This window comes from Amblyomma mixtum, chromosome 3, assembly GCF_055824585.1.
Source record: "Amblyomma mixtum isolate Tamu chromosome 3, ASM5582458v1, whole genome shotgun sequence".
NCBI classification, from domain to species: Eukaryota; Metazoa; Arthropoda; class Arachnida; order Ixodida; family Ixodidae; genus Amblyomma; species Amblyomma mixtum.
The window spans coordinates 183,672,393-183,699,896 of record NC_143014.1 but is presented as its reverse complement, the minus strand read 5'-3'; the positions used below and the strand labels follow the sequence as shown (position 1 = coordinate 183,699,896).

At 48.1% G+C, this 27,504-nt stretch overlaps 1 protein-coding gene across 5 annotated transcripts in view; it reads right to left on the bottom strand.

Moving 5' to 3' along the window:
• The window catches only part of LOC149352952 (breast cancer anti-estrogen resistance protein 3 homolog), a 280,152-nt gene that overhangs the window by 8,884 nt on the left and 243,764 nt on the right, over positions 1 to 27,504 (bottom strand). For 4 of the 5 annotated variants that reach the window (XM_089582169.1, XM_089582170.1, XM_089582167.1 and 1 more), the window contains 7 exons: positions 23,527 to 23,638; positions 22,964 to 23,039; positions 10,476 to 10,611; positions 9,686 to 9,931; positions 6,696 to 6,968; positions 5,302 to 5,525; positions 1,504 to 2,109 (listed from right to left, as the gene is read on the bottom strand). In XM_089582169.1, the coding sequence (XP_089438295.1) occupies positions 1,504 to 2,109; positions 5,302 to 5,525; positions 6,696 to 6,968; positions 9,686 to 9,931; positions 10,476 to 10,611; positions 22,964 to 23,039; positions 23,527 to 23,638 (1,673 nt within the window). Of the gene's footprint in view, positions 1 to 1,503; positions 2,110 to 5,301; positions 5,526 to 6,695; positions 6,969 to 9,685; positions 9,932 to 10,475; positions 10,612 to 21,208; positions 21,650 to 22,963; positions 23,040 to 23,526; positions 23,639 to 27,504 lie in introns of those variants that run through there. The other variant, XM_089582171.1, reaches the window with a different exon arrangement.

Here is a 27,504-nt window from a genome sequence, read left to right as displayed (position 1 = left end):
ACTGACCGACTGACCGCTGTTTGTGAGCATGATTAGCGCAATTGAAACAGTCTATCCAGAATTTTTAAAATTTCTGTTGATCATTCCTCATGTGCATGAGTAGTCAGCGTCAAATTAAACGTAAACAAGACAATGAAAATGAAAACAGCAAAACTAGAAGATTTTCACTGAAGGAGCATGAATACCAGTGCACTTGATTTTCATTTGGATGGTGTGAAAACCATAGAATAGAAGCTTCAATGAACCCAGCCAGCATTTCTTCTACAGACCTAATATTTTTGTGTTCTTATGTTCACACTTCAGTTATCCAGTTCACATTCATTTGACACTGATGATACATCTTTATAAAGCTGCCTATTTCATTTCAAGTTTTACACGCATGATACAGATGATACAAATACTTTTTTTGACCATGCAGAATAAAAAAATGCAAACAATAAACTGAATAAATATCTAAATGAAAATGTTCAATAAATAAATAGATAAATAAATAAATAGCGAAACAAACTCAAAATCTTGCCCCCGCCCCCGCCCTTAAAAATATCTCCAGAGTCCCTAGGTTACATGGAGCTCCACATGTAAAAAAACTGACCGATCATTATGGTACTCCCTAATGCAAAATTTGAGCACAGCTTGATTTTGCAATACTATATTGAAGCACAAAACTTGGCTGATGCTTAAGCTACCCTTAAGAGTACAATGCAAAGCATTGCTGCTTTGTTGCACAAGGCCCCTAAAATATCGCACTGAATGAACACTCCTCAGGGGTGTTAAGCAACGCAGTGCAACCCTTGACCGGTTGCAGCATCTTCTGCCGCATTTGCTGCTCCCTGCGAAAACGCGTCGCAATGTGCTTGTCTCATTGCTTCAAGGAGGAATGCTGAAGCCACAAAGGACGCATCTTCGTTTGGAGCGGGCCACGAGGCGCGTGACCCGCACATTCAGAGTAATGCGGTGTCCACTGTGGCCACTAGTCGGTGTCCACCGTGGCCACTAGTCGGTGTCCACCGTGGCCACTAGTCGGTGTCCACCGAGATGTGAGACAATTACTCCACCATTTCCTGTCCTTAAGAAACCAAAAACCAAATTTTGACAGGCCCAACTATACTGATTTGTCTTTAAACTCCTTAAATCCCTGAAAAAGGGTTCCTTTAACCACTTATAATTTGATATCTTATAATACAACAATATGTTTATATATTCTATAGCTGCGTAATCTTTTGAGGAGCACCACTCCAAAACTGCCTTTTTTCCTGCAAGCAGTAAAGGATCATTTAGACACCTTAATAATAAGGCATGACTGTATTACAAATAAAAATAAATAGTCCGACTAGACAAACTAGCAGCACATAAATTTAACAATAACTTCAGGTGTTTCTATTGTACGCATCACATTCATAGAAAAGCCGGCCTGGACATTTAGTGCACTCACAAGCAGCTGTCCACTTCCTCTGACTTACAGGCTGCAATTTCAGCAGCTTGAGAGAACTAAAAAGAACTCACCGTTCTAACAGGTCCTTCCTGAACCTTGATCCTTGGGGCAAAGCTAGCAGCTCCAGACCCACTGTAACCCCAAGTCCCAAATCTCTTTCCCCTTTGAGTCCTAACACATCCAAGTCCAGTCGTGTCAGGTGATTAGCCAATGCGCGAGGACCACTTTCTAGAAGGACATTGCGCACACGGGCCATGATGCTCTTGTCTAGTGGTTTGTTGTCTGAGGGAAGCAGAGTGGTTGCAAACGTAACCAGGTCAAATGATGAGGGAGGATCAATTTCAGGCACGGTCACTACACGATTGCATGCCACTGCATCAGAGCATTGTGCTGATGCTGCCTGTGTTGTGCTAGCAGCACCAGCTCGAATAAATGTCCGGTGTGGCAACCCGTGCCGCTTGACATCGCCCGGTCGTATTGCCAAGTCACTTGTTTCTGCCATGATGGAGGAGCCACCATTGTCAGCAAGTTCAGAGTAGACACCCTCACAGTTGTTGACATACTGGGTGACTGGAACGGGGTCTCTCTTCACAACCACTGGCTTCTGTTGCAAGCGCTTTGATGGAACCCGGCTAGGCTTGGGGGGCGGTTGGTCTTCTGAGCTCCCTTCAAGGTTCCTGAGATCACAGAGTTTCAGTAATGACAACCTGCTCTCAAAAAAGACAGTACTATGCAAATCTATATGGATGCTAAAAGTTATCAACTATGCCCAAAACATGCCAATTTGATAGTGTCAAGACTCGCTACACAAATGGTATAATGTATTTAAAGGGCCTATAAGCGCTTAGCTACTAAGCACTCCATTTTTTCAGCAGTCAAGTAGGAGCCCTTGCAATTATATCCATGCTTGTTTGGCATTCAACGCTGCTGTTTTAGCTCAGGAACTCACAATTAAATGAATGAATATGAATTTCATTCCCCACAGAAGTTGAATGTTGAATCTGCAACATAAAACGCGATGCCATATGACACACACAACACACACACACAGTTCATAAATGCATGCATGCATGCGTATATGAATAAAATACAACACAACACAATGACTAGATGAATGGCCACACAATAAAATTGAAGAAAACAAAAATTGACAATATCTTATCTGTACACAGTATACAAGACAGACAGCATAATGTATATTTCACGCAAGCCTGTTAAGCAAGCTTTCATCTCTGAAAGTTGTGCTGTTCTCAAAGAACCTGTAGCACCAAAACTTAAGACAGAAGCCCTGCTATCTTCAGGCAGCTTCAAAGTCTTGCCTCAGACGTAGCTTGTTCCAATCACCCAATCAAAGATGTATAAATTACAAAACTAATTTATCGCTGTTAACAGAGATGGAATCAGTGTTATCTTAGAGCTTGTGGGATGTTTAAAGCCCCCGAATTTGGACATCGGAGTGGAGTCCAACAAAAGTTTAAAATTCAGTCTCACCTGAGTCAGCCAGTATGTGGAACATAAAACTTAATTTGGCCGCTCAACAATGACGGCACTGCACTGTTTCATGTGTACACAAAGCAGCTGCAAAAATGGCTGCTTATGTGCTTAATAGTGGCATGACATGCAACAATGCCTAATGTACTATCGGGGACAGAAGTGGGACACTCCACGCAGCGGAAGCCAGAGCGACGGAAAACTGCGTTGCAACACCATCTACAGGCGGCATTTGGGACGAAGACAGCCAATGCCTGACCGTTATTATCAGCAGGCATGTCGCTTGGCTCGTTGCAATGTTTCCTGCTTTAGCTCTCCAAAATGCCGCAGTTTTCCGTTGCTCCGGCTCCCGCTGCGTGGAGTATGCCACTTTTGTCCCCCGATAGTACATATTTCCTGGGGCAAGTTCTAATAAATAAAAATAATTACTGCTTCTCTGCTGTTCTGGAACAAAATTCATGAAATACTACACAGGATGTCCCAGCTAAATTTAGCCAGGGTTTAAATATATGGCAAGGCGACGACGCGACTCTAAGATGACGCGATCAAATGCATGCTGCTGGCTAATCTAAGGGGCAAGTCACACTATTTTTTTCATTCTGCTTAACTGCACAATTAGTCGAGATTAATTAACCAACTTCACGAGCAACAAAGTTAAGCAAAAAATTTCATTCAGAAAGTTGTAAAATGGTCCGCAAAACGCTCGAGTGAACAGTTTCTGACTTTCCATCCATTACATACAGTCGATCCCGGATATATCGAACTCGAAGGGGATCGCGAAAAAGTTCGATATATCAATAATTCGAAATATAAAATATGCCTATTAGACGCTTATTTTAAAACTGCGCAAATCTCGGACAATTTCCCGGGATCGTAGCAAGTGGGAACTTACCGATTTACTCCTCTCAAGTCCACAAAAACGAAAGCACAACTCCACGATCAGCGCGCTTTATTTCGCAAGAAAAAAGTCAGTGAGCTTTGCTTGCCTCTTCCTCTGCACCATGCAGTTCATTAAGCTGTCCTCAAGCTTGTTGATAGTATCCAAATGAGAAAGTCCAGTGCCCTCCATTGCGCCACAACAACGACGAATGACGCTGAATGCGGATGCAAGTTCAGCCGCAGTGCATGGCGGCCGGGCCTCTTCGCACAATCTTCGTCACTGCTCGGGTCCGCTTCCTCGGTATCGATGATGTCAGCCACGATGTGAGCATCAGAAATTAGGTGTCTGCGGGCCTGCGGCCAGCAGGGTTTCCCTCTTCCCAGCTCCTTATGGCCATTCCCATTTCCTTTCACACCCCCCACAAAGTTCCCATCAGTGACTAAGAGCGCAGCTGTCCAAGGCCAGCGCCGCGTGAACTCTTATTAGGAGAAGCCCATTTGCAGGAGTGCGCGCTAGTGGAAGAAGCCCACTTCCAGGGTGGCGCATACTGGGAGAAGCGCACTTGCGGGGGCTCGGTATGGCACGGAGTTCGATATATCAAATATAGGGTGCACAGGAGTTCGATAAACGTAAACAAATTTCCTATACTTTTGCATGAGATTCCCAAGGGGATTCTACATCTGTTCGATATAGGCAATAATTCGATATATCCGGGTTCTATATATCCGGGATTGACTGTATTAGTTTTCTCCGCTGATTACAGATGCCTGCAAAATACAAAAAAAAATACCGCGTGACATGCCCGCTTGCGTGCTGCGATTGCAGTGCTCTCAAATGTTCCACGTACAAATGAACAGATCATTCAGCCAGATGTGCTGGCGCTTGAAAGACGAGGGGGCAGTGATGCAGACACTGGCTGTGTGATTTACGTCAGCACAAGAGATAAGGGCTGTGTCTGCTTGTCGCTGACATAAAGCGCCGCAAGGGAAACATATACTATTGGCATAAATCGCACAGCCAGTGCCTGCGTTAGTACCCTGTCGCATTTTAAGTGGCAGCACACCCGGCTAAATTATCTGTTCGTTTGAACACGGAACATTTGAGAGCACTGCTATCGCGGCGCGCGCAAGCAGGCACGTCACGTGGTATTTTTTCATATTTTGCGGGCATCTGCAGTGAGCAGAAAAAAACTAATAAGTAATAGATGGAAAGTTGGAAACTGTTCAGTCGGACATTTTGCGAACTGTTCTACAACTTTCTGAATGAAATTATTTGCCTAACTTCGTTGCTTACGAAGTTGCTTAATTAATCTTGATTAATTATGCAATTAAGCAGAACACAAAAATAGCGTGACTTGCTACATACAATAGCCAGTCACATTTATTTGGTCGCGTCGTCTTGTAGTGCCTTGTCATATTTTAAACCCTGGCTAAAGTTAGCTGGGCCGCCCTATAAACAGCTTCTATCGTGACAAATGCGATCCCAACAATTTACTTGCCTTTGGGCAGCCTCTGAGCTGACTGTGCCAGAAAATGGCCTGTGCTCCAAGGCCCTACGTTCCAAGGTAGGGCTGAGTAGGGGATCACTGCCCACACGAATGAAACCTCTCCTGTGGTTGCTAGAGCTGTCTCGAGATGGTAGCGTGGCGCATGATGACATCGGCCCAGTGCTAGCATGGCTTGAAGAATGCATTTTTTGTGGCAGATGAGGCTCAGAAGTGATCTGCAATAAAATATTGCCAAAGGCAACTATTAATGGCTTGTTGAGCAGATGGCAGCACGCCTCTGAAGAAGAATGGGCATCCTAATAAAGTGTCGTAGCCAATGTGACTTGTTGGTCTGAGAAATGGTACAGGCTATGGGAATGACACTGAAAAAGTAATGTTGACAGTTTCCTAGAGCAAACAGTAGCATTTTTCAGATGCACACTAATCTAACTATTTGATTAAATTTACATCATTAAATTTTATGGATGAAGACTGAATAATTTCTGGATCAATTTTGCATTTATCTCTACAGAACATAGAAAAGAAACCTGAAACAAAATTGGTAGCAGCAGAAAAGTATTGCAGGTACTGCTTATGATGTAGAAAGCCATATAGATTGTAAGCAGTTAATTATAAATTCTTCTCTGTGTATGGAACCTAACCCTATTCAAGCAGATTTTCACTCCCTCTGACATTTGAATTAACAACATTATCGACATACTCTAAGCACTATAATGGTTTGCCAGTTTTTTAAGTTCACATTAACTGTCTTGCATGACAACATCCACTCAGTCAAAACAATGGCACAAAATGCGGTTATGGTGCATGGTTATGGGGGTTTAACGTCCCAAAGCGACTCAGGCTATGAGGGACACCGTAGTGAAGGGCTCCGGAAATTTCGACCACATGAGGTTCTTTAACGTGCACTGACATCACACAGTACACAGGCCTCTAGAATTTCGTCTTCATCAAAATCTGACCACTGCGGTCGGGATCGAGCCGCAGCGGTCGAATTTCGATGAAGGCGAAATTCTGCCTCGCACATGTGAACAAGTAATTCCATAAGCTACTACATGAAAAAATTTCATGGAATTCGCTAAAAATGACATTTTGGTATCATAAGCTTGGAGAACATGTTCACATTTATTCGGGACTGCAAGTGCAGTCATAGTGACAGGCCTTTAGGCGCACACAATAATACGGAATTAAGCTGTAATGACAGAGTAAAACAACCATTATGTCTGCAAAAAAAGAATAGCACTAATAATGAAAACACTTAGAAACTACACCAAGATATAAAAATGCAAGTGCAATTGGACACCTTATACAAAGCGCACCTTGGTTCATTAAAAAGCTACAAAAGCAGAGTAAGCATGCAGAATCAGCACCAGCAAGAAGCCTCATACCCCATTCGAAGGTGCAGGCACAACAGTGCTGGTGTCTATGGGCCTCTGCTGAGAAGATTCAACAGCTTTGGGTCCTTCAATGCCATAGCGCTGGGCATAATAAGAGAGAGGCATGCTGCGATTCACAGGCCTTGACACCACAGCACCGGAGGCAGCAGAAATGGGCCGCTTGTTTCCAACATAAAAGGTCACCAAGTCAGGCACCGTGTCAAAGCAGTCATCCTCAAACTGGTACTGGACGCGTTCATACACAGTAAATGGCTGCAGGACCACCTGCAACAAAATAAAATAGATGTTGAACCCAGGGTGTGTACTACAGACAGAACAAAAGTTCTGAAAACCAACCAATAGTCATGAACCATATGATCCATACCCATACAGAATAGGTTGCAACACAGTTGGTTGCAGGAAACAATTATTGCAGGGCCACTTAATGGTTTACCCTACTGCACAGAGCATCAGCTGCCCCCTAAATGTCTTATTGCAGGGCCACTTAATGGTTTACCCTACTGCACAGAGCATCAGCTGCCCCCTAATGTAAAGTGACCATATTCCTCAGACCCCAAAGCGGGACACTGAGGGGGGGGTCCCTCTTAATGACACGGCTAATAGTTTAGACATGCACTTTTTATTATTTTATCTATATCATGCAGCATTTCTTTTCCTCCAGCTCTTGCCTAGCTGGCGCACACACTTAATACTTCTGGCTTGAATGAATCTTCTTCAGCAGCCCTTCATTTTTGCAGATGTGTCCATGGTAATGTTCACATGTCATGTGCACATTCACTTTGAGCATCAACATCGCTTTAAGGGTCGTCACTTGAAGCTGCGTCTTCTCTGCAGACCAGATCTTGTTCATGAGAGAAAACACCCGCTCCACTGGTGCATTTGTTCCTGGCAAGCACATGCAGTACTCAATAATTGCCCTCATGTTGTCGCACGGCACATCATTCATCTCAAAGTGCCGAAGAACATCTACCCACCGTTCTCTGACGGGCTTCTTCTGGCTCTTCCATCCCTCTAGTTTTTGAGCCGTGACATAACGCGAAACGTTACAGGCTTCGTCAAACAAATCGTTCTCATCAAGACTGATGTGACTGAACTGTGAAGTTATGAGCTGCTCACTTCTTTGCACATCGTCCCAAAGCGGTGCTGACTCGGGAGAGGCCCACGAGAGATTGCTGATCTCATCAAACTGGTTGCACCATCGCTCGAGGTACGACGTGCAGGTCTGGTAGAACTTCCTCGCTACTTCTGCTACCGATCCTCTTCTAACTTCTCCTAGTTCCTCAAGTGATGTTACCCTGGAGCGCACACTTGATGGCAGAAATGCCTGCTGATGTCTGTCTTGGACTTTGGTCTGCAGCTCGTTCAGGGCCTTGTGAACTTCGATGGCAGTCTTCGAGTCTCCTTCAATCTGCAACACAGTCGCTTGAAACATGGCAGCCTGGTTGTGCAGAAAGTGGAGCCAGAGCTTTCCACATGGGTTTTCAAAAAATGACCTAATCAGAGAGGGGCATTTGTCTGCCGACAAAAAGAATGACTTCAAAGCCTGAAAGAGCTTAAACACCCTCTCAACAGCTGGCATTAATGCCAACCACCTCGTCTTGCTGTAGCCCAGAAGTCGCTGGTACTCTACAGATGCGAAGTAGCAAAACTCCTTGAATGCCTCCACCCGCACTGTATAGATGTAAAGGTATGAGTAGAGCTTAATCGAAACACCCCTTCTCTGGACTGCCGAAAACTGGTTCCGCCGCCGCTTCTACCGTGCTAGCGCGAGGTGCCCACTGCAGTCCAGTGAACAATATGGCAGCGCCCAGGGAGCCCTTTTTAACGCGAAAAGGCGCGACTCGTGGTCGCGGGTGCTTTTCTGCGAGCCACCTGGCTATGGCTTGTTTCTTCCATTATTTAGGCTGGTTCGGTGGAGCTAGGCAGGGCGGGTGTAGCCAGTGCAGCGAAGGCGGGACAAAACGCCGTCCCACATGCATGCTGGCGGGACAGCGGGGCAACCAACGCAAAAGAGGGACATGTCCCGCCTAAATCGGGACGTCTGGTCACTTTACCCTAATGTCTCTCTGCATTTTGAACGTCACTTTATGTGAACAAGTATTTTATTTTTCTGGAATTGAAACTGACAACATTTCAGCCATGACAGCTTAGGTGCTCTAATGACTGACCAATGATTAAAGTCCATGAAATGATTTAAAAGGCCATCCAGTGTGAAAACAAATACACAGACAGCCTGATGTATAATACAATGAAAGCCTTCAGTTTACTGCTATGCACCACGTTTTAATAAAATGTGCTGAAAATGATGCCTGCAATACAGGAAATTTGGGAAGCTGATATTTGCACACATGCCACATATTAAAACTTGCGATAGGTTTGTGTACACACAGTCATGGTGGATAGAAGTAAATATTGATACCGCAACAATTATTTAAAAGTAAAATGAACAAAAATAAATGCAAGCATCAAACATGGTACCTATATGGTGCTGGAACTCTGAAAAACATTTTCAGATAACCAGAAAGCACAGCGCCAGACAGCATCGTCATGCAATCTTGGAGTATATGTGCTCCGGTGCACCCCTGTTGTTGGCACAGTGGGCTATACGTGTCCAGCAGAGAGAGCATATGCACACATCCAAAGAAGGCTGGAGGTTTATGGCCTATGCAGTTTTAATGTCCCAAAGCAACTAAAGCTATGAGAGACGCTGTAGTGCAGGGCTCCAGATAAATTCGACCACCTTGGTTTCTTTGACATGCACTGACATCACACAGTACACAGGCCTGTAGCATTTCACCTCCACCAACATGCGACCGCCGTGGACAGGATCGAACTCGTGTCTTTCGGATTAGCAGCCGAGCACCGTAACCACTGAGCCACCACAGCGGCTGAAGGTCGGAACAACATCCTTTTGCGATAATTAAAGGATTGGGCTGCTTGAATGTCAGAACGAAGCGCGGCTGAATTGAAGAGCCACCAACCTTGTTGATGACAAAGTGCAGCGGTGCGCCCTTCCAGCAGCAGGTGAGCACGTAGTCACCGGGCCGTGAGACGCAGTCACGCACCAGAAAGAATCCGTCGGCCGTCATGAGCTCTTCAGCCCGCTGTCGCGGTATGGTGCCATGGTACCAGGCATGGCTACGAAGGTCCCGGCTGTCCAGGCCCAGCTCCCACTCAAGCGCTTTCTTCAGGTCCTCGGCTGGCGTTTCAGGAGTCACGGGTGTCTCCTGGAGGGGGGGGGGGGGGGGGGGGGGGGGGGGGGTGGCATATTATGTTTCAGCTTGCTGCCAGGAAAAAAACTACAGTACCTTCAAGATATGTAAGAGGTTTAAAACGACTGTCGTTTAAGTGTACATTATGCCCAAATAGGCGTCTCAAACGGTCTCATAACGCCAGCCGGGTCTTACTTCGCGAGCCGCGTGCACACGATGTTCAATCAGCGTCTTGGCGAATAATGGGCTGCAGCGTAGTACAGGTGCTGCGACAGACAGATGCGTCGGAAAGCTACCGGCCGTTACTGTAACAGCGCGGATCGCGCGTGTTTTATCTCATCCGCGAATTTCCACCACTTCACATGCGAGCGCCAAAGCGCCCGTCGCGTTTGAATTTCGCGCCGTTCGGTCACGCTGAATGGCGCGAAATTCAAACGTAGCATTTCTTACCCTACAGCGACATGGTCACAATACACGGTAGCGTCGAAGGAGGTTTGCAGAGATCTTTGTTAGCTTGCATAATGCAACGTGATATCATTAACTCCAGTAAATCGCTCACCATGCTAGATCTGTGACTAGAGGCAGCGGTCGAAGTGGAACACGATCGCACAAGCGACACTGGCGACACCGGTGAAACGGCCGAATGCACCAGCACGTTCGGGTACGAGAGCGTCTTTCCTCCAAGGTTGGGGGGCCTGGATAGAGAGGGGAAAGGAAAAGGAACGCAAGTTATCGACTGGTAAACGACAAGCGCAACTTTCATTATGGTCGGACACAACTCAAGAACGAAGCGGCAGACGCCCCTCAAAGAAGGCCTTCCAGGCAATGGCGTCGACCGATTTTCTTGACGATTAAGCCGATTAAGCCGTGGTTATTCCCTTTCACCTGCCACCCCTAGGGATTTCACGCTGGCAGGTGCAAGGAGATAGGTCAAGGAGATCGGTCAATGGCGAGAGGAGGAGAATCATTCAAGGGGAAGAATCGATCGACGACATTGGCTGGAGAGGCTCCGAGGGGCACTTGACGCTTCGTTCTTGAGCTATAGCATATTTGAAACCGCCATGCATGGGCACCACACAATGGAACACGAGGCGTCCATGCTGTGTGCAGACATCCACACACGTACGTGTCTAGGGCGCTCGAACAGCGCACTGGGGAGTACACTGGCGTTACTTGCGAGTGGCCTAGGGCTGGAAACATCACTTTATCGAGCATACGCATTCCCAAGGGCCACGGTTTACTGGACATGCCTCAAAACGCTACGACGAGCCCGGCAGGGAGCAACGAATGCCACAAACACACCACACAGCGCGCTGCTCGAGCGATTTTGACAAGTGTGTGGATGAGTTGTACAAGTACTTTCGCGGTATTTCTGCATTTAGGCGGGTATACGACAGCCACCCAGTGACAGTTCCCATAGAAAAAAAAAATTAAAAAACCTTGCGCCCACCTCAACGTTTCAACAACGCGCAAGCAAGCAAGCAAGCGCGGCGCGCCTGCTCTTCCATGCATCAATTTCAAGAAGTAAAAAATAGAAAAAGTGGCAAGTCCGCACTCTTGGCACGGCAGAGAGCACCCCAAATGTACACGCACAGCCAGTATCGTGCAGTCAAAGTATCCCGCCACTTTCGGATATCGCGCTGAACGCGTTTTATACACGTGGAGACAGTTCCGACACACAGCACCACAGCCATGCAGTAGGACCAGAGTGCAGTGCCGAAGCACTGAAACTAGGATGATAACCAGCAGCGCGTTACCTCATTTCAAACACGGTACCGGACGACATCGGCTGCTATTCACGAGCGCAGGCCTATCAAACTCCGCGCACAGAGCAACGGCGGCGCTCTGACCCTTCCACGGCGGCGTTCTCCGTCGGAGGGCCAGAGGGTCGGTGAAGGGAGAGCTCGACGGCTCTTTCGAGAGCGTCTACACGCGGCTCCCAGCAGGTTCAGCGGCACCGGCAGGGCGCAATAACCCAATTACTGCTCCTGTTGCACGGCCACTCCCTCGGCATCGAATGCTGATGAGAGGGCACGTGTACGGGGAGAGGCATAAGCGAAGGAGCAGCGACCGACGCACTCGCGTTCCGCCATGGAGGCGGAAAGGCTGCGGTGGCCCGGCGGTAGCAGCGAGCACGCCCGAACTGATGGCTCAAAATGATAGCCGAAGGGGGGTAGCACCGCAGAGACAAGTCTGATCGGAGTGGGCGGGAGGGAAGCAATCGAAGCACTCACAGCACGTGCGGTGACGCAAGGAGAGCGGCTGTCTCGCGCGCTTTAGCGTGAGGCAGGCAAGCGGATTACTGCGAGCTTCCAAGCCAACTAGGCAAACACAAGTGCACACTTCTCCAGCAAATATCTCGCAAAGAGTACACGCAAAGTCCATAATGCATTTTCAAAGAAAAATTATCGGCGAAGGAGGCGTTCGCAACAATGAGCTTGCAGCCGTGCTGTTATAGGGAACGTAGAGCTGTCCCTCGCGGTCGAGATTGTCACGTGTTAGGTCATGCGGTCACGTGTTCCCGAAGCACGAGCTGCGGCGAAGCAAACAGGCCCCGCTTTACCTTGCTGATCCATTTCGTAAGCTGGGGCTATGCACAACACCCCAGGTAACAACGAAACGATACAGCAATGTTACCTTTTTGTTCTGGTCAAGCGTTAATATATTGTTCGTAATGTCCTTTTTCCAAACGCTTCCGGAACGTTACAAATAAGCGTTAGAATAACCTTGCCCTAAACATAATCATGTAAACAACATAAATGCAAGTTTCTCTAAAATGGGGAAGCAACCTTTCGAGACCAGCTGCAGGCCTGCCAGTTGTGAACGTACACAACGGTTTTGAAAGGACCAACAACGAGGGCGACACTTGAGTTATACATTACACTACAACCAACCAACACATGCAACCCACTCACCTGCGAACGGATACCATCGACGCGACAAGCTTATATAGCTAGATCATTTTTGGAGGGTGCTCCATGAGCAAGAGTGGAGAATGGCTCATAAGCCGTTTTCTAAGAAAATAACGTAGCTGTCCATGCGATATATGGCAGGAAAAAAATCTGAGTGATTTATTGCAAAGTACTGCAAGTTGAACATCTTTACTGTAAGAGTAAACACTATTAAAAGTTCTGGGACACAATGCTTAAAATATATTGGAATGTTATTTTATACTTACAGTGAAACATTACAAGAACATTTAGAACAAAATATCAAAATAACGTTTAGTTTGAATGCTAAACTAATTTTTGCGATACAACAAAATACATAACCGTACTTTAAGCACAATAATAACGTTCAGAACACAGCATTAGCCCAATATCTGGTTTGAATGTCAAACTGATGTTTATGATGCCACATATATAACGTTAATGTTTAACAATAAAATAACGGTAATGCAGCTTGCATAATAATTTTATAACATTATTTTAATATTCGGTGCTACCTAGCTGGGCCGGTTTTAGCAACGCGCTTGGTGGGCTGCAACAAAAAGAACGCCCTCTCGGGGCTACGGAGCCGCATAAGCAGCTTTCAAAAGCATGATCATTTATTATGACACAGCTATAAACCGAATATTTCAGTTAGCGCATATATAGACTACACCATCAACCATGCCATAAAGTTAAGTCAGCGAATAAACGCGAACTTCTCTCACAGACAGCGCTGACGCAGACAAGCTCCCGAACAAAGACAAATGGGCGCGCGTATCAGTGCTAAACACGCGGCCGTTGAAAGCGCGGCCCGAACGCGCCATAGCGGGCTGGTCGCGTGGCACAGGCATTCGCGCGAACTCCGGGAGCGATGCGGCCGCCCCCGGCTTTGTTATGACAGCGCTGATGGCAACCAGATGCCCCAGCGAGAGAGCTTGGCCTCGTTTCGTTCGTTGTCATGCTGAGACCCCCCCACTCACTCCGCAGCTTCCGCCGTAGGTGGGTGGTCGCAACACTGGTGACGCAAAGCGGCCGCTGTTTTCCTGCCCACTAGGGTACAACAAAGCTGGCAGCAGCCTTAGCTGTGTAGTACGTGCTTTCAAGACAAGAGTACGGCTGTCGGCAAAGTATACGCGCCTTGAAAGAAGGTCTGCGCCGCTGCATATACCTCCCCGAACCAGCTGCCCGTGACATCGTGCTTGTGTAACTGGTTGTTTTGCAAGCAAGCAACTTGCCGGCAGTGAAGCGCGAAAGAACCTTGCAGCCACCCCATGACGCGGTCGCGCGTTTAACCGTGCCAACGTGCGAGTGCGACTACAGCAACTGAAACTTTCTTCCGCAGCCAAAACAAAGAAAACCACTGCGCCAGCTAATGACGCCCTTTTATTTTTTTCTCCTAAAGAATATGGCTGAAAAGAAATTTGTTCGCAGCCTAGAAAAACATCGCCCATATATACACCACCCGGGGCACCCGGAACAGCATGTGAATAAAAAAAATTAAATTGTTTTTGAAATAAGGAAGGGGAAGTATTTGTCTCGCTTCTCACCGGACACCTCAACTGCGCCGAGAGGAAAGTGATGAAAGAGGGAGCAAAAGAACGAAGACGGAAAGAGGCAGTGCAGTGGAGAGCTCCGGATTAATTTGGACTGCCTGGTGTTTCTTTTAACGCGCCTGACATCACACACGGACACGGGCGTCTTTTGCTTTCGCCTCCATCAGCAATAGCTGGCGCTCACAAGACCACACAGGGCCCAGGGGAAGAGAAAAAGGTTCACTCGAGAGCACAGGCAGGCACAGGTCTCGTTTATGCACAGGCAACGTTTATTATGGAGTCTGTTCACGTCTTTTGGGCAGCAGAGAACAATATGGGACAAAGTTGCCCCCCCCCCCCCCCCCCCCCCACACACACACCCGGCTCCCCCTCTGTGCACGCCTACAGGAGAGAAAATGCTGCGGGTCTCTCCTAGAGCCAGTGTAATCTGGTTCATTACAATTATGCTTCATACTAGGAGAAGGGCACAGTGAAGGCGCGGATATTACGGTGCAAGATGCCGATATTCGTTCTTTTTATTCATTTCAGTACGGACCGCTTTGATCGAATTCCCACAAATGCGAGGGAGCGAGGGCTTTGCGGATTTCCAAGAACTGAGTAAGGTCGTTGCCAGATACAATGCGAAATGGGAATGAAACTTTGCAACGCTGAGTCCCCCCCTCCCCCCCTCCTTTTCAGATCCGTCTTCAGATCCACAAATCCGCCTTTGAAGAGACGATAACAGATGGGCGGTTTCTGCTTCGTCTTCTGGTCTTCTCTTCTTTTTTACTCAGCGACTGCGTCGGTCCCCGTTTCATCAACGAACGGTCACAAGTCGGCCCGAAGGGGAAAATGAACAATAGTCAGACATCAGAAGGAAGCTCTTGCCAGCAACATTCTACCCTCGGGACTACCAGCTTTCGATGCATCGCTTGGCAGTGGCACATTCAACTTCTCCCCAATACGCCCACTTTAAAGTCGTTTACGACACAGCGAGACTGGCCAAGCGGCACAGCCGAGCCGGCAGAGAAACTAGAGGGATGAGGGGGACAAACAATGAAGCAAGCCCTCGGCTCTTTTCGCGTTCTTTTTTGGGCCTTTGTTCTCTGCCAGACGTCTCGGTCGTCAGCTGAAGAAAAGAGCACGGGCGTCTCCGGGCGACCAGCGGGCCGGCCGCTCACCCGCCCGCGGCATCCTCCTCCGCACGGGCGTCGTTTGGCCGAGATCATTGCTCGCGGCACACAATAGCCCTGGCTTTCGGGGTTCGTTGGGCGCGTAGAGCGGGTATGGTGACTACAGCGGGCCGAAAGAAACGAGGAAAAGAGAGCATCGAGAAACAGGCGGCAGGTTCAGAACTCCGTAGGCGAGGCGGTTGAATCGCAGTGTGCAGAAATGAGCATCCTTCTCACGAGGTGGGTATACTTTGTAATTGCGAGAATTGCTGGCACAGTGGAAGCTTTGAAGTATACCTATTTTAGTGGCCCCAGTTATGTTATTTGCGTTTGCTTTGTTTCACAGATAACAGCCTCGTGTTTGAAACGAGACAAGCAAATAAACAAGTAAAAGAATAAAGGCCTGCGTGCTGCAATCTCCTACAGGCAACACGGACACAGAAGCCGGTGAGTGATGCTCAGAGGAAAGATGGAGGAAAGGCCATGTGCGTTTGATTCTTCAACACAATGTGTGCAGCTTCCAAGCTAAATGAACCAAAATCTAGAAACGAAGGCGTGCTTTTAATAATCGCGGGTAAAAACGAAATATAACTTACCCTAGCGCAAATTCTTAACACAAGTAGGTATTGGTCTAATACATTCTGGTATTTGCCGAATAGGCCCCCTCTAATATGGGTTCGAATTAGTCTAAGAGAAAGCACCATGCACAATATGAAACAACAACAATGCGTAACTTTGTTGATGTCAGTAATTATTGCGGTCTTAACAGAACGTCACAGGCAAACCTGACCAGTTCTACACGATGCATTACAAATACCTAGAAGTGATATTTATTAGGACTGCTTTTCTCTACACATGCATACACAGTTCAGCGGGATTAAGCCCAGTTAAGGCTGCCTTTTCAAACTCGGTAAATGTAGAGTCCTTATGCTCTGGGTGGACTTGAGACGTCGCTGTGCTCCCAAAGGACATTACTGAACACGTGCTCAAAATGAAGACCTCTATCTCGGTGATGGCCCAGCACATATTCTACTTCCCAGCGTCAGGTTATCTAATGGCCTATCAGGTTTTTTATTTGATGTATTTCTTATTAGACTAATTGCCTATCAGTTATCGATAAGTAAACAGGCCATTAGTTCTGCTGTTAGAATTTTCGATAATGCATTTATACGGCCTGTCTCTCAACGCGCCTGAAAAACGGTGCTAGGCTATGTGATTCAATTGTAATACGGCACTATGGCGAGCAAGAAAATGTCCTGTTTCCTGTTAGTCTCGAGGCTAGTCTCGGAAAGAAGGTTCCTCCGTCATTGGTCTGGTCTGCCAGCGAAGAGTGAAATTAACAAAGTTGCCGACCTTGGCTTTCCGATAGTACCGATTCACGCCGCCGAGGCTGCCATTGAGTGACAAGAATTTTTTCCCTAATTTCAGACCTCCTCTTCCCTCACTACAGCGTAGCCGGACAGATTTTATTCTCGTTGCGGTCCAAGTCTCCATTTCGACGCAGCTCTTCCGATTTTCGAGTCTCATGGTGAAGTCAAACGTCGGAGGCTGGCCTCACGGAAAACGAGATACCAACTTGAAGCAAAAAGGGAACTTCCCCTTGGTACTGCCATCGAATCACGCGTTCGGAGGCGAACAGTGCCTTCTCTAAGACAGTGATCATAAAGCACGCCTATTCGTTTCAAGTTACATAGCCTGGCTGCAGCGTCAGCCGCCCTTACTTCTTTCCTCACCTTTCCGTATACTTCGCAAGGTTGCATAACAACATACTTTGCAAGCTTACAACCATTTCTCCTTATGCTGGAGTCGCAAGAACGCGAGATATGCCGTCTACGTGAGAACGGAATTTCCGCGCAGTTTTGTTTCGGGATGAGATTAGCTTTTTTTTTTTTTCATTGATTGTCGACATCCTGCATAGCTCAGGTCGGACCTGGCTGTCCAAATCCGGACCCTCGAGCGAGCCACCGAGGTCACCATGAAGCGAGGTATTCTGATCACCTAGTATCGACCTCAGGTTCCATTATCTCGGCGGACACCTGAACCGCGCCGCAAGGGAAGGTAGGAAGGTGGGAGTGAAAGAAGAGAGAGAAGAAAGAGGTGCCGTAGTGGAGGTCTCCGGAATAATTTCGACTACCTGGGGATCTTTAACATGCACTGACATCGCACAGCACACCAGTCGCTCTACCGCTTTCTGTTTCTGACACTTCTCCGACACTTTTCGTGCTGTTTCCTTCGTCAGCTCATCTGCCGGCCGCGTTTTTTGGATGTAGTCGGGAGAGGGACGGTCACCCTCACAATTTATCTTGAGGGCTCCAGTTCGAGGTTAGTTCGAGAGTTCCAGTTCGAGTCTTGGTAAAACAGCTGCTGCGAAAAAAAAAAAGCAAGTGCACACAAATATAGCTACCTCGACGCTGCGCTTTCTTCACGGCAGCTCCATGCCGTCTTCCGTCGACCAGGCTTGACTGGAAAAACTATATCTTCGAGAGCAGGAAACGCGAGCATGCTGTATATACCCTAAGCACTCGAATCGCACGCATGCGTGTGGGCACGCGTTCGCACGTGGCCACATGCATGCGCAAGATGGCACTTCTGCAGGACCTAGTATATTCCAGGATAGCGCTTCTGCTTATACTGCTTTTATTGGAAGGTTTTCGCTGGGGCATAATTCGACAGATACACATTGCAGAAACTTGTACAGGTAAATATAACCACAAGGGAGGCGCTGTTTTCGCGATTTCAGCAGCAGTATGTAATCTACAGCGCGTAAGCCAGCTCATATCTACGGAGGTGCGGCTTAGTGCGTCCGCCGGCACAGCGCAGAACTTGGTGCGTACGGGGAACACAGCCCCCGGGACCCGCGAAACGCGACTGGATCGGAAACTGACGAGGCCATGCTGAGAGCCGACCGACTTGCGAGCAGCACTGCCGCCGCGCCGTTCGCTGCTGTGTGGCTGCTGTCCTTGAGGGGCACTTATTTCCCCGCCGCGCATAGCCGGCGGCGTCGCCCGCATGCCGGCGGGGGGGCCCCCTTGGTCTGCGGGCTCGCCGCCGGTTCCAAAGGGTCCTGCCGACCTTGACAGGCGCGGGGGAGGGCTGATTGTTCCGTGAGAAAGGCGCGCCGCGGAAACGTGACGCTACCACAGAACCCGTTCCCATCGTGCCGTCACGGAGCCCAACAGCGCGAAGGTAGGGGTGACCGGTGCTTCAAGCGGCCGCAGCGAGGCAGTCACTAATGGGCTCGTGGGCGATGCTCGGAGGGAACATGAACAGGGCGAACCCGTGTGTGGCGAACACGGAGCACGTGCGCTTTTCGCCAGCTTACCTGCACACACGACATCTCCCGCAGGCTCTTTAAGCGAGGTGTCATTTGCTTGCGCTGGCGATAATGTAGCGCGTGAAAGCAGCATTAGAGACTTTTAGAGTAGGATGACCTTATCGTCAATGCCAGGCGCAGGACAATAACGCCCCTCCGGTTATTGCCCTGCGCCTTATTCTAAAGTCCCTATTAGCTAGAACGTACGATTCTGCTAGTTTAGAAAATGGTTCTTTACCTATCGGAGAGTTATACGTTAATTACGTTAAGAAAAGCGGTGCCGAGATATGTTCTTGCATAAATAGCAGGCCAAACTCCAAAATGCAGTGAACAGTAACATCATCTAACAGTAACAGTAACATCATTTACAGCATGCGTTCTACCGCGCCCGTTTCTCAAGACCTTTCGAAAACTTAACGCGCGCACACACACGCACAGACATACTCATTTCTTGACGAAAAGGCGTGCTCTCTGCCGCTATTAATTGGTCGCCTGACGAGGGCGCAATGCTGCGATATAGCCAGTATATATATTTTAGGTTCGTCAAATGCGGGTCATGCGGGGGAACCGTGCTGCGCTTATGAATGCCTTCCTCAGCTCTACGTGACTAACTCGCGAGAAATCTCTGGGGGAAAAATGACACCAAGAACTCTCACGACCACGCTGAAAACAGGTGCCAGCAAGGGAAAACATAATGCGGAAGAAAGGTTGGTGAATGGTTGACTTTGTTATTTGTACAGACTGTGCCTTTTCGTGCTCTTGCACTTTCGTCGTAAAGTGCGACGTAAAACTGTTCGCTTACCAAAGAAAAAGAAACAGAAAAAAATGCTGTGGAACAAGCAGGGAAAACGCGAAAGTATGAATAGGTATACTGCATGCGTCACTGCATCATCTACAGCAAAAATAAAGCGTATTTCGAGAATAGTCCAACGAATTTGCCGAACATAAAAAAAAGGCGCATGTACCCCCATCCCAGATAAGCGTTAAATTTATTCGGACTTCTCTCCCGTTTTCTTCTTTGTTGTGAAGGTTTTAGCACGTTTTCTGACTCACTTTCCAGCAGTCTTTCGGAAGCTTGCAACTCACTAAAGGAAAATTTAAAATGCTGTCACGGTTCCAGCATTTTAACTGTGCTTTTAAGACGCAAATAACGTATAATCAAGCGCATTTTAGCACTACCATGAACAAGACTTTTTCTTTTTCGTGCGTGGTTCCTGCTTACAAAAAGCGTTCGGCTACCATTAAACCACATAAGCAAACAAGAGAGGGGGGATGAGGGGCTCGTTATAAATATGAGAGAAGCCAACAGCCACAGAAACCAGGGAACACGAGGGATTTTTAATTAATTAATTTATTTTGTGTTGTTGTTCGATTAAGAATATTACTGAATATGTTACCGCTTAAAGCTAATTGATTACGAGGTCGTGGGTTCGGATCCCACCGGCGGCATGTGGTTGTTTTTTCTTCTGCTTTTCTAATAAATTAGCTTTAAGCGGTAACATATTCAGTAATATTCTTAATTGAACAACAGCACAAAATAAATAAATTAATTAAAAATCCCTCGTGCCCCTTGTTTTCTGTGGCTGTTGGCTTCTCTCATATTAAACCCCATAGTTGTTCGCTGCAATCGTCGAACTCAACATGGACAATAAAGCGAATAACAGCAAACCTTTCCAGAATGCAGGCTGGTAGATCGCGTTTAAGCGACCACTACAGTATAATATTTTCAGCTGAAATATTAGTGCAAGCAAAACAAAAACCCGAGGCAGCACATGGCTGCACGCAGTCGTCACGGGGGCTTTCCCGCAGTGCATCTTAACGCGCGCTGCGGCACGCCCACTTTCTAAAGGATATCGCGCAGCGTTCAAGACAGGCGACAGTTTTTTCTGCCTTTTAAACGGCCGAAATGAGGAGCTAGCAATTACTGCACCCCTGTGCAAAAGTACGCATGCGCAAGTCGAGAATGAATACTCGCCAAACCCTAGCACAGATTTTGACCTCCGTATGCACACGGCAGCAATGAACCAGCTAAGCAACTATAGGTTTTCCGAGAGCCTCTCCACGATGTTTTGCAGCTAGCCGGCCGCTCGCGTCCACTCGTTTAATCATCGTACTGACCAAGGCGACTGGATCTTGTCGCCACTAAAACCCCACTAAAGAGGTTCCCGTTCCGTTAAACAGCCGGCGAGAAGGAAAGGCAGTTTTAGAGCGTGCACAGTTCTACCCAAGATTAAGACTGCGCAGACGCACTCGGCGAGTTGGAATGCAGCTCATAAACGGATCCGCGCCGTGCAGCAGTATATCTGCGCGCCCGAAGAAAGGATCGCTGCGGAGAGCTCACTCACCGGGCTACCCTGGGCGCGCCGGTCCAGCCTCAGATCAGGCCTCCCATCTCGGGGTCACTCACACCGCTGCACACCTCGGCTGCGAAGCGGCTGGCCCGGTCTTACCTAGGCCGGTGCTCCGCAACAGCGCATAGCTCGTCCGCGTGCGTCGGGCGAACGGCGAGAACTAGGAGAGTGCGCGCAGGTCCGGTCGATCAACAAACGCCGCCACCAGTCCTCTCGGTGACGTCCTTCGCCGAGCGAGCGATGCGTGGTTCCCCCGATTCCGCGCGCCAGTTACTCGCCGTACGGACGATGCCCCTCACTGCGGTACGATGCACCTGAGCGCCGCTGCTCGTTGCATTTTGACGGAAGCGGACAAGCGCAGCGCGACAGCGGCCGACCGTGGCTCAGCACCGCATCCAACAACCACCTCCCGCGCGCGCACGCCAACGCACGCAAAGGCCTCCTCGCCCGGCTCGATCATCTGCCAGCCGGCACGCTTCCACTTTGTTCCTGTTTTCTTCTTCCTTGTATCTTTTTATTTGTCCCTCCGTTCTCGGGGCGCACGCGGAAGGCCTCTGTTAGCCCGGAGAAGATGTGCTGGCTCCCTCTCTCGGCTGCTTTTGGAAACGCGAAAAGTGCCGCGAAGTTCAAACTGTACCTGCCCCGGCAGGGCGGGCCTCCTGCACCTAGAGTCAGTGGTTAAATATCCAGTGACTCTATCCGCGCCCGCTACACCTCTGCCATCTACATACAGACATAAGAAGACTGAACAGCTCCCAGTGGCGACGCCAAGCGCAAGCTCAGCGCCCTGCTGGACTTCGTTTCAGAGCCCGGCGCCCTAACCTTCACCAAGGCCTCCCACTGGGATCCCCCGCAGTCGCCAGGCCACCTTGCCAATAAAGATTGATGAACGAATGAATGAATGAATCTCAAACTACCTTTGTTTGAACGCACCCTAAAAGCGACGTGCACTTCGAGTCAGCGGTTTGATATCAAATTTTTAGTCATAAAACACTCGAAAAGTGAATAAGGTTTGCACAAATAAAGGTTTCAGCTTCCCAAATGAGAACTAATTTTGTTTATGTTCTTATGACATGCGGATAGAACATATGTTACGAAAAGGTCTTTTTTTATTATATTATTTCACTGGACACCTAGTGATTGCATAGACAGCGATCGGCGTTGGTATCGTTTTATTTATTTTTTTATTTATTTATGCGAGGAAAGGAAAGGCGCAGTACTGAACCACGCCGTGCAGGAAGGCATGAAGGAGAGGGCGAAAGCGGGAGGGAGAAAGATGCAACTACACATACACACCACGCGCGGCCTAGTGCGCACGTGGGTCGATCCAACCGACCTAGTAGAGGACTCCGCGTCCGCGTCGTGGACGAGAGTTATTTGGCACGGCTTGCCTTCTTTAAATCACCAAATTTTTTGGAACCGTGCTTTCTTTGGGATGGTGCGTGGGACACTAGGACACGTGGACCACCACATGAAATTGCCCATTCATTTATACCTCAGGTGACCTGAAGTTAACTTTGACGTCATAGCCACCGTTCAGTCGTTGAAACCGAAACCGAAAAAAAAAAGCATGCGATAAGTTAAATTACAAATTATTCGCCTGGTGTAGAGGAATTCCGCTAGGCGATTAGGTAATAATACCGTGCACATATATACTAAGACTTGCTGTATGCACCTCTTTAAGGCAACAATAATAACGTTAGAGAGGCAGAAACTTTTGCACTTCTGAGTTAATATGGGTCGGCTTACTTTTCCTTGGCTTGGACAAGAGAGCTGCTACTCCGGAACCGGGACGAAAGCGTGCCGCCGGACTTGACACGGTTCCCTATCACCGTGAGAAAACAAACAGAGAACCATCATGAAGAAGCTAACAATAAGAATGAAGAAGCAATGAAAACAGTTGGTATGGAGGGAAATAAAATTCAAAAACATAACACCAACAGCGTTAAAACCATGCAACAACAGCAAAACCAGTGAAAATGCCTACGACCTCCAAGGCGGGGAAAAGACCGATTTTCGCGCACGAACGCTCAGAATCGCTAGCTATGAAGAAATAATCCGGGCTGAATCTTTGAGTGCTGTTAAAAAATTTTGAGCTCGTGTTAGGTATACTGAATGCCACCTAGGTCAGTTCCAAAATGCACGTTCCTTCCCGTGTAGCACCTTACAACTAAGAGGCACTTCACGGTGTGAAGTGCACTTACTGAAACTGACACTAAATTTGGCCATCTGACAGCAGTAAAAAAACAGCGTTATTTTTAAAAAAGACAGTTTTCGAAAAGACAGGCCACTGTGCAAAGCGCCATGCTCACCTTTGTCGTACTTTCGCTTGAGCACAATGAGGGACGATACCAGGATGGCCCGGTGGGCGCCATTTTTGACCCCCAGGTCCTTGACATCCCTCTCGGACATCCACAGGATCTCCTGTTCGAGATGCATAGCAACGTGGACCGGTGAAAACATGGATCGCAACATCGGCTAAGCGCCGCTCGAGCTATGCGAGCGATGGTTGTCGCGAACGTGCTTGACACCAATCGAGCGGCAACGCACCTAAAAAACCGAAAGCGAATCCAGTGCAATGAAAGCGTTTAACTAGCTGGTGCACTTACGCGTCACGCATGCTGTGCAAAGTAGCAAACCCACACATTGACCGACACAGCTCTTGCCTCGTGCTTGAGCAGCTGGCCTTCAGGAATAGCTGCATTTTCAGCTGAATTAATTTCTCAGGGGCAAGAAGAAACCTACACACCGTACACAGCGGGATGAAAAAGGCGCAAAACTTTGTAGAAAACAGTTGGGCTTAGTAAATAAAAGGGGGTACTGACAAAAGGCACGGACAAGAAGATAACACAACAAGCGCAGTTGTGTTATCTTCTTGTCCGTGTCTTTTTGTGCGCAGTACCCCCTTTTATTTACCATGATTGACCTACTAGGCCAACAACGTACGCTCTTAAATGTTGGGCCTAGCCCGAGGACAGGGCCACATACCAAAGGCTAAGAGCTCACAGTGATAGTTTAGAAGCAGGAAGCTTCATTAAATCAGCAACTCAGCAATCACAATCAGCAATCAGAAGTGGCTTTAAAAAAAAAAAAAAGCCGTGTCATGGGATTGCAACCTCCGGAGTGGCGTCTCCTGTGCACAAGTGGTACGTCTAAAAGGCCCGCGGCTGAATCATTTGCAGCAAAACGTAAGTGCTCGCTAATGCAACGGCACAAAGGCGCTTCCAGATAGGAAAATTAACGTGGTCGCCGTCACACAGTGCCGAAAAGCGACACCGAAAAGTTAAAAAAAAAAATGGAAGAGTAGCCTGAGGCTGGGATATCCACCACTTTCTATGTCATTTGCAAAGGAAGAAAACCACTGTAAAAGCAGCTAGCTGAAATATAAATCATAAACTGCGGGGTTTAACGAGCTAAGCGACTCAGGATATGAAGAACGCTGTAGTAGAGGGCTCTGGATCATTAGCACGCCAGTGTTTTTATATTTCGCCTCTATCGAAATACGGCTGCCGCGGTCAGGAATCAATCTGGCGACATTGGGATCAGCAGCCAAACGCCAAAGCCACTAAGACCACTGCGGATGGAGCTGAAATGTGATGAAAGTATTAGCATCACAAAATATCAGAAGAGAATATCAGGATATCAGGGCATCGATGATAGATTGCGCTAGCGGATGTCAGTGACGTCCGCTGTCTCTCCGACGTCGTCAGAGGCTGCTTTCACTCGGCAAAAGAAGTGACACTGTAAATGTCACCAAAGTGCAACTTTATTTTTCCCCCAGTGCCCCCCCCCCCCCCCCCCCGGTTTTCTTCTTCTTTTTTTTTTTTTGGGGGGGGGGGGGGGGGAGGAATCGTGTGACGCGCAGAGCGTAGAATAAGTAGAGGAAGTTTGATATGAGAATAAATATGACGTTCCCACCACATCAACTCGGCTTCACATCACAGAAATGACGTCAGAGGCTGCTTATCAAAGTGCTGCACAGTGAAGTCGCCGCACCCCTATCCGTTCTTCGCTTAGGAGGGACAAGCGACGGTGGGCAGCGGCGAACACAGTGCCCAGAGAGAAAGTAGTCGTCTGTCGGGGCAGGAAGTTCCCCCGCGCAGCGTATGGGCCACGGCACTTCCGGATGCCACACGTCTCCTTGTCATCTCAAAAAGATCGCAGCGACCGTGCTGTGGCGGAGCGATTCCACTGTGTCACTGAGCCCCGACAAGCCAGTCAAGGCGATCACATTTCGACAAGAATCAACCCAGCGATTTCAGAAAGCACTTCTTTTTACTTGGTGCTTACATGTATTATCTCGACGGAGTTACCAATAACGACGGACGGTGTTAAATGGCGAAAGCGTCATTTATGTCTGGGCTTTTAGAGATGTCGAAAAAAAGAGGTGGAGGGAATATCTAGTGAGTTACCAGTAACGCCTTTTTTTTATTTAATGCATGTATCGCCCGGTTTTAAAATGGGCTTAGAGCGGCGGGAACAAAAAAGTAACGGAATCGAATTAAGCAGTATGATATACAACAGCACAGCTTGTACTGCGAATACTCTCATAGAGAAACGTGCAATTTTTGTCGGGTAAAATAGCATATATGACAACAGAGAACTGGAACTCTTCTACCGAAACGTATACGCTGCTCTCAAATAACGTACCGCCGTGCATGATCACTGCCGTTGGAATACACATTTTCAAATGTGCACCCTCTGGAATTTGGCTCACGCATAGAATGGAAGAAACTCCGAAGAGGCACCAGTACGTGAGCAGTGATTGACATTTTAAACTGCTTGTGCGAGTGTTGCGGGTGAATTTGATCGCTGTGCATAGCTATGACCAGTACTTCTCTCCGCTACCCTTTCCTTACCTCCTCCTACTCTTCTGTATTTCTTTCGTCCTTGCTAACTTTCTATCCTATATAACTGATTTCCGCCTACTACAGATCAGGTGCCAAATTAATGTACAGCAGTTTCCGCAGTTGGAACCGATTTTTTTTTTCTCGCAAAGTAAACCACTACTACTACTATTTCATCACAGTAGGCGCTTGCGTATATATGGCTTGGAGGTTGCGCGCAAGTGCGCACATCAAGTCGCCTAATGTCATGTACAGCAGGCACAGGGCAAGGTTTCTAAGAGCTAATATGAAGCAAACATACACTTCCAAACTGTCCAGCTGTCGCAATGCATCTTATGCACAATAAGTTGAACCATTTGATCCAACTTCACCAGTTGTCCACAGCCCCGCCTCGGTGGCTCAGTGGTTAGGGCGCTCGGCTGCTGACCCGAAAGACGCGGGTTCGATTCCGGCCGCGGCGGCCGAATTTCGATGGAGGCGAAATTCTAGAGGCCCGTGTACTGTGCGATGTCAGTGCACGTTAAAGAACCCCAGGTGGTCGAAATTTCCGGAGCTCTTCACTACGGCGTCCCTCATAGCCCGAGTCACTTTGGGACGTTAATAAATCAATAAACCAAACTAATTGTCCACAAGTACTCAAAAGCGTAACAACAGAGTAAAAATACCTAGTTAACACCAGTTATCGGTGGCACAGTAATCGAAGCGCGGGCACAAAAGCACTGATCGCTGGCGTTTTGGTCGCACAGCCGGAAGAGCAAGAACGCGAAAATTCGTTCTGTGCAATGAAAGTTCTAAGCGGATGCTTTTATATCCCGAATACGTGCCAACTCTTCTGTTCGCGTGAATGTTCTCTGACGAATCAGTGTGAAGCTGAAAAGCCATGGCACTATTTACGCTAGGTTTTGCCGGGACAAAGCTATATGTTTCAGTCTAGTTCACAATGACTCTTGGCAGCTGTCGTCCCGTTCTTCGCTGGACTGGCCAGCTGTGCACGGGCGCCAGCCAGTCGCAGAGTGTTGCCGTGCGCAAACGGCGTCGTGAGTGCGGTGACTGTTTCGTACTGCGAGTGACGATAAGTTACAATGTGTGAGGACGGCAACACAAGCTCAGGCGATCCACCAAAGGCGGTCCCACAGCCGCTTGCTTGATGAACTCAGTGCAAAATACATATACCTATGTGTACTCATATGGAGTGAACGCAGGGTTTATAAAACGGCGACACAGAGACGCGAAGGCCAAGAGCGCTGCGGCTCATAAACAACGCGCTTAACGACCCTTACTCAGCGACGGCTGAGGCGAAATTCCAACCCACGCTTTGTCTGCGTATGCCGCAATGAAACGCGGAGGGAATGCAAGCGGCGCCCCGCTCGCGTTTTGTCTGAAGTTGGCACTATTCGTTCGTTTTGCGAGGCGTCTTGTCGCGTTTCGCGTCTCGAACTTAAC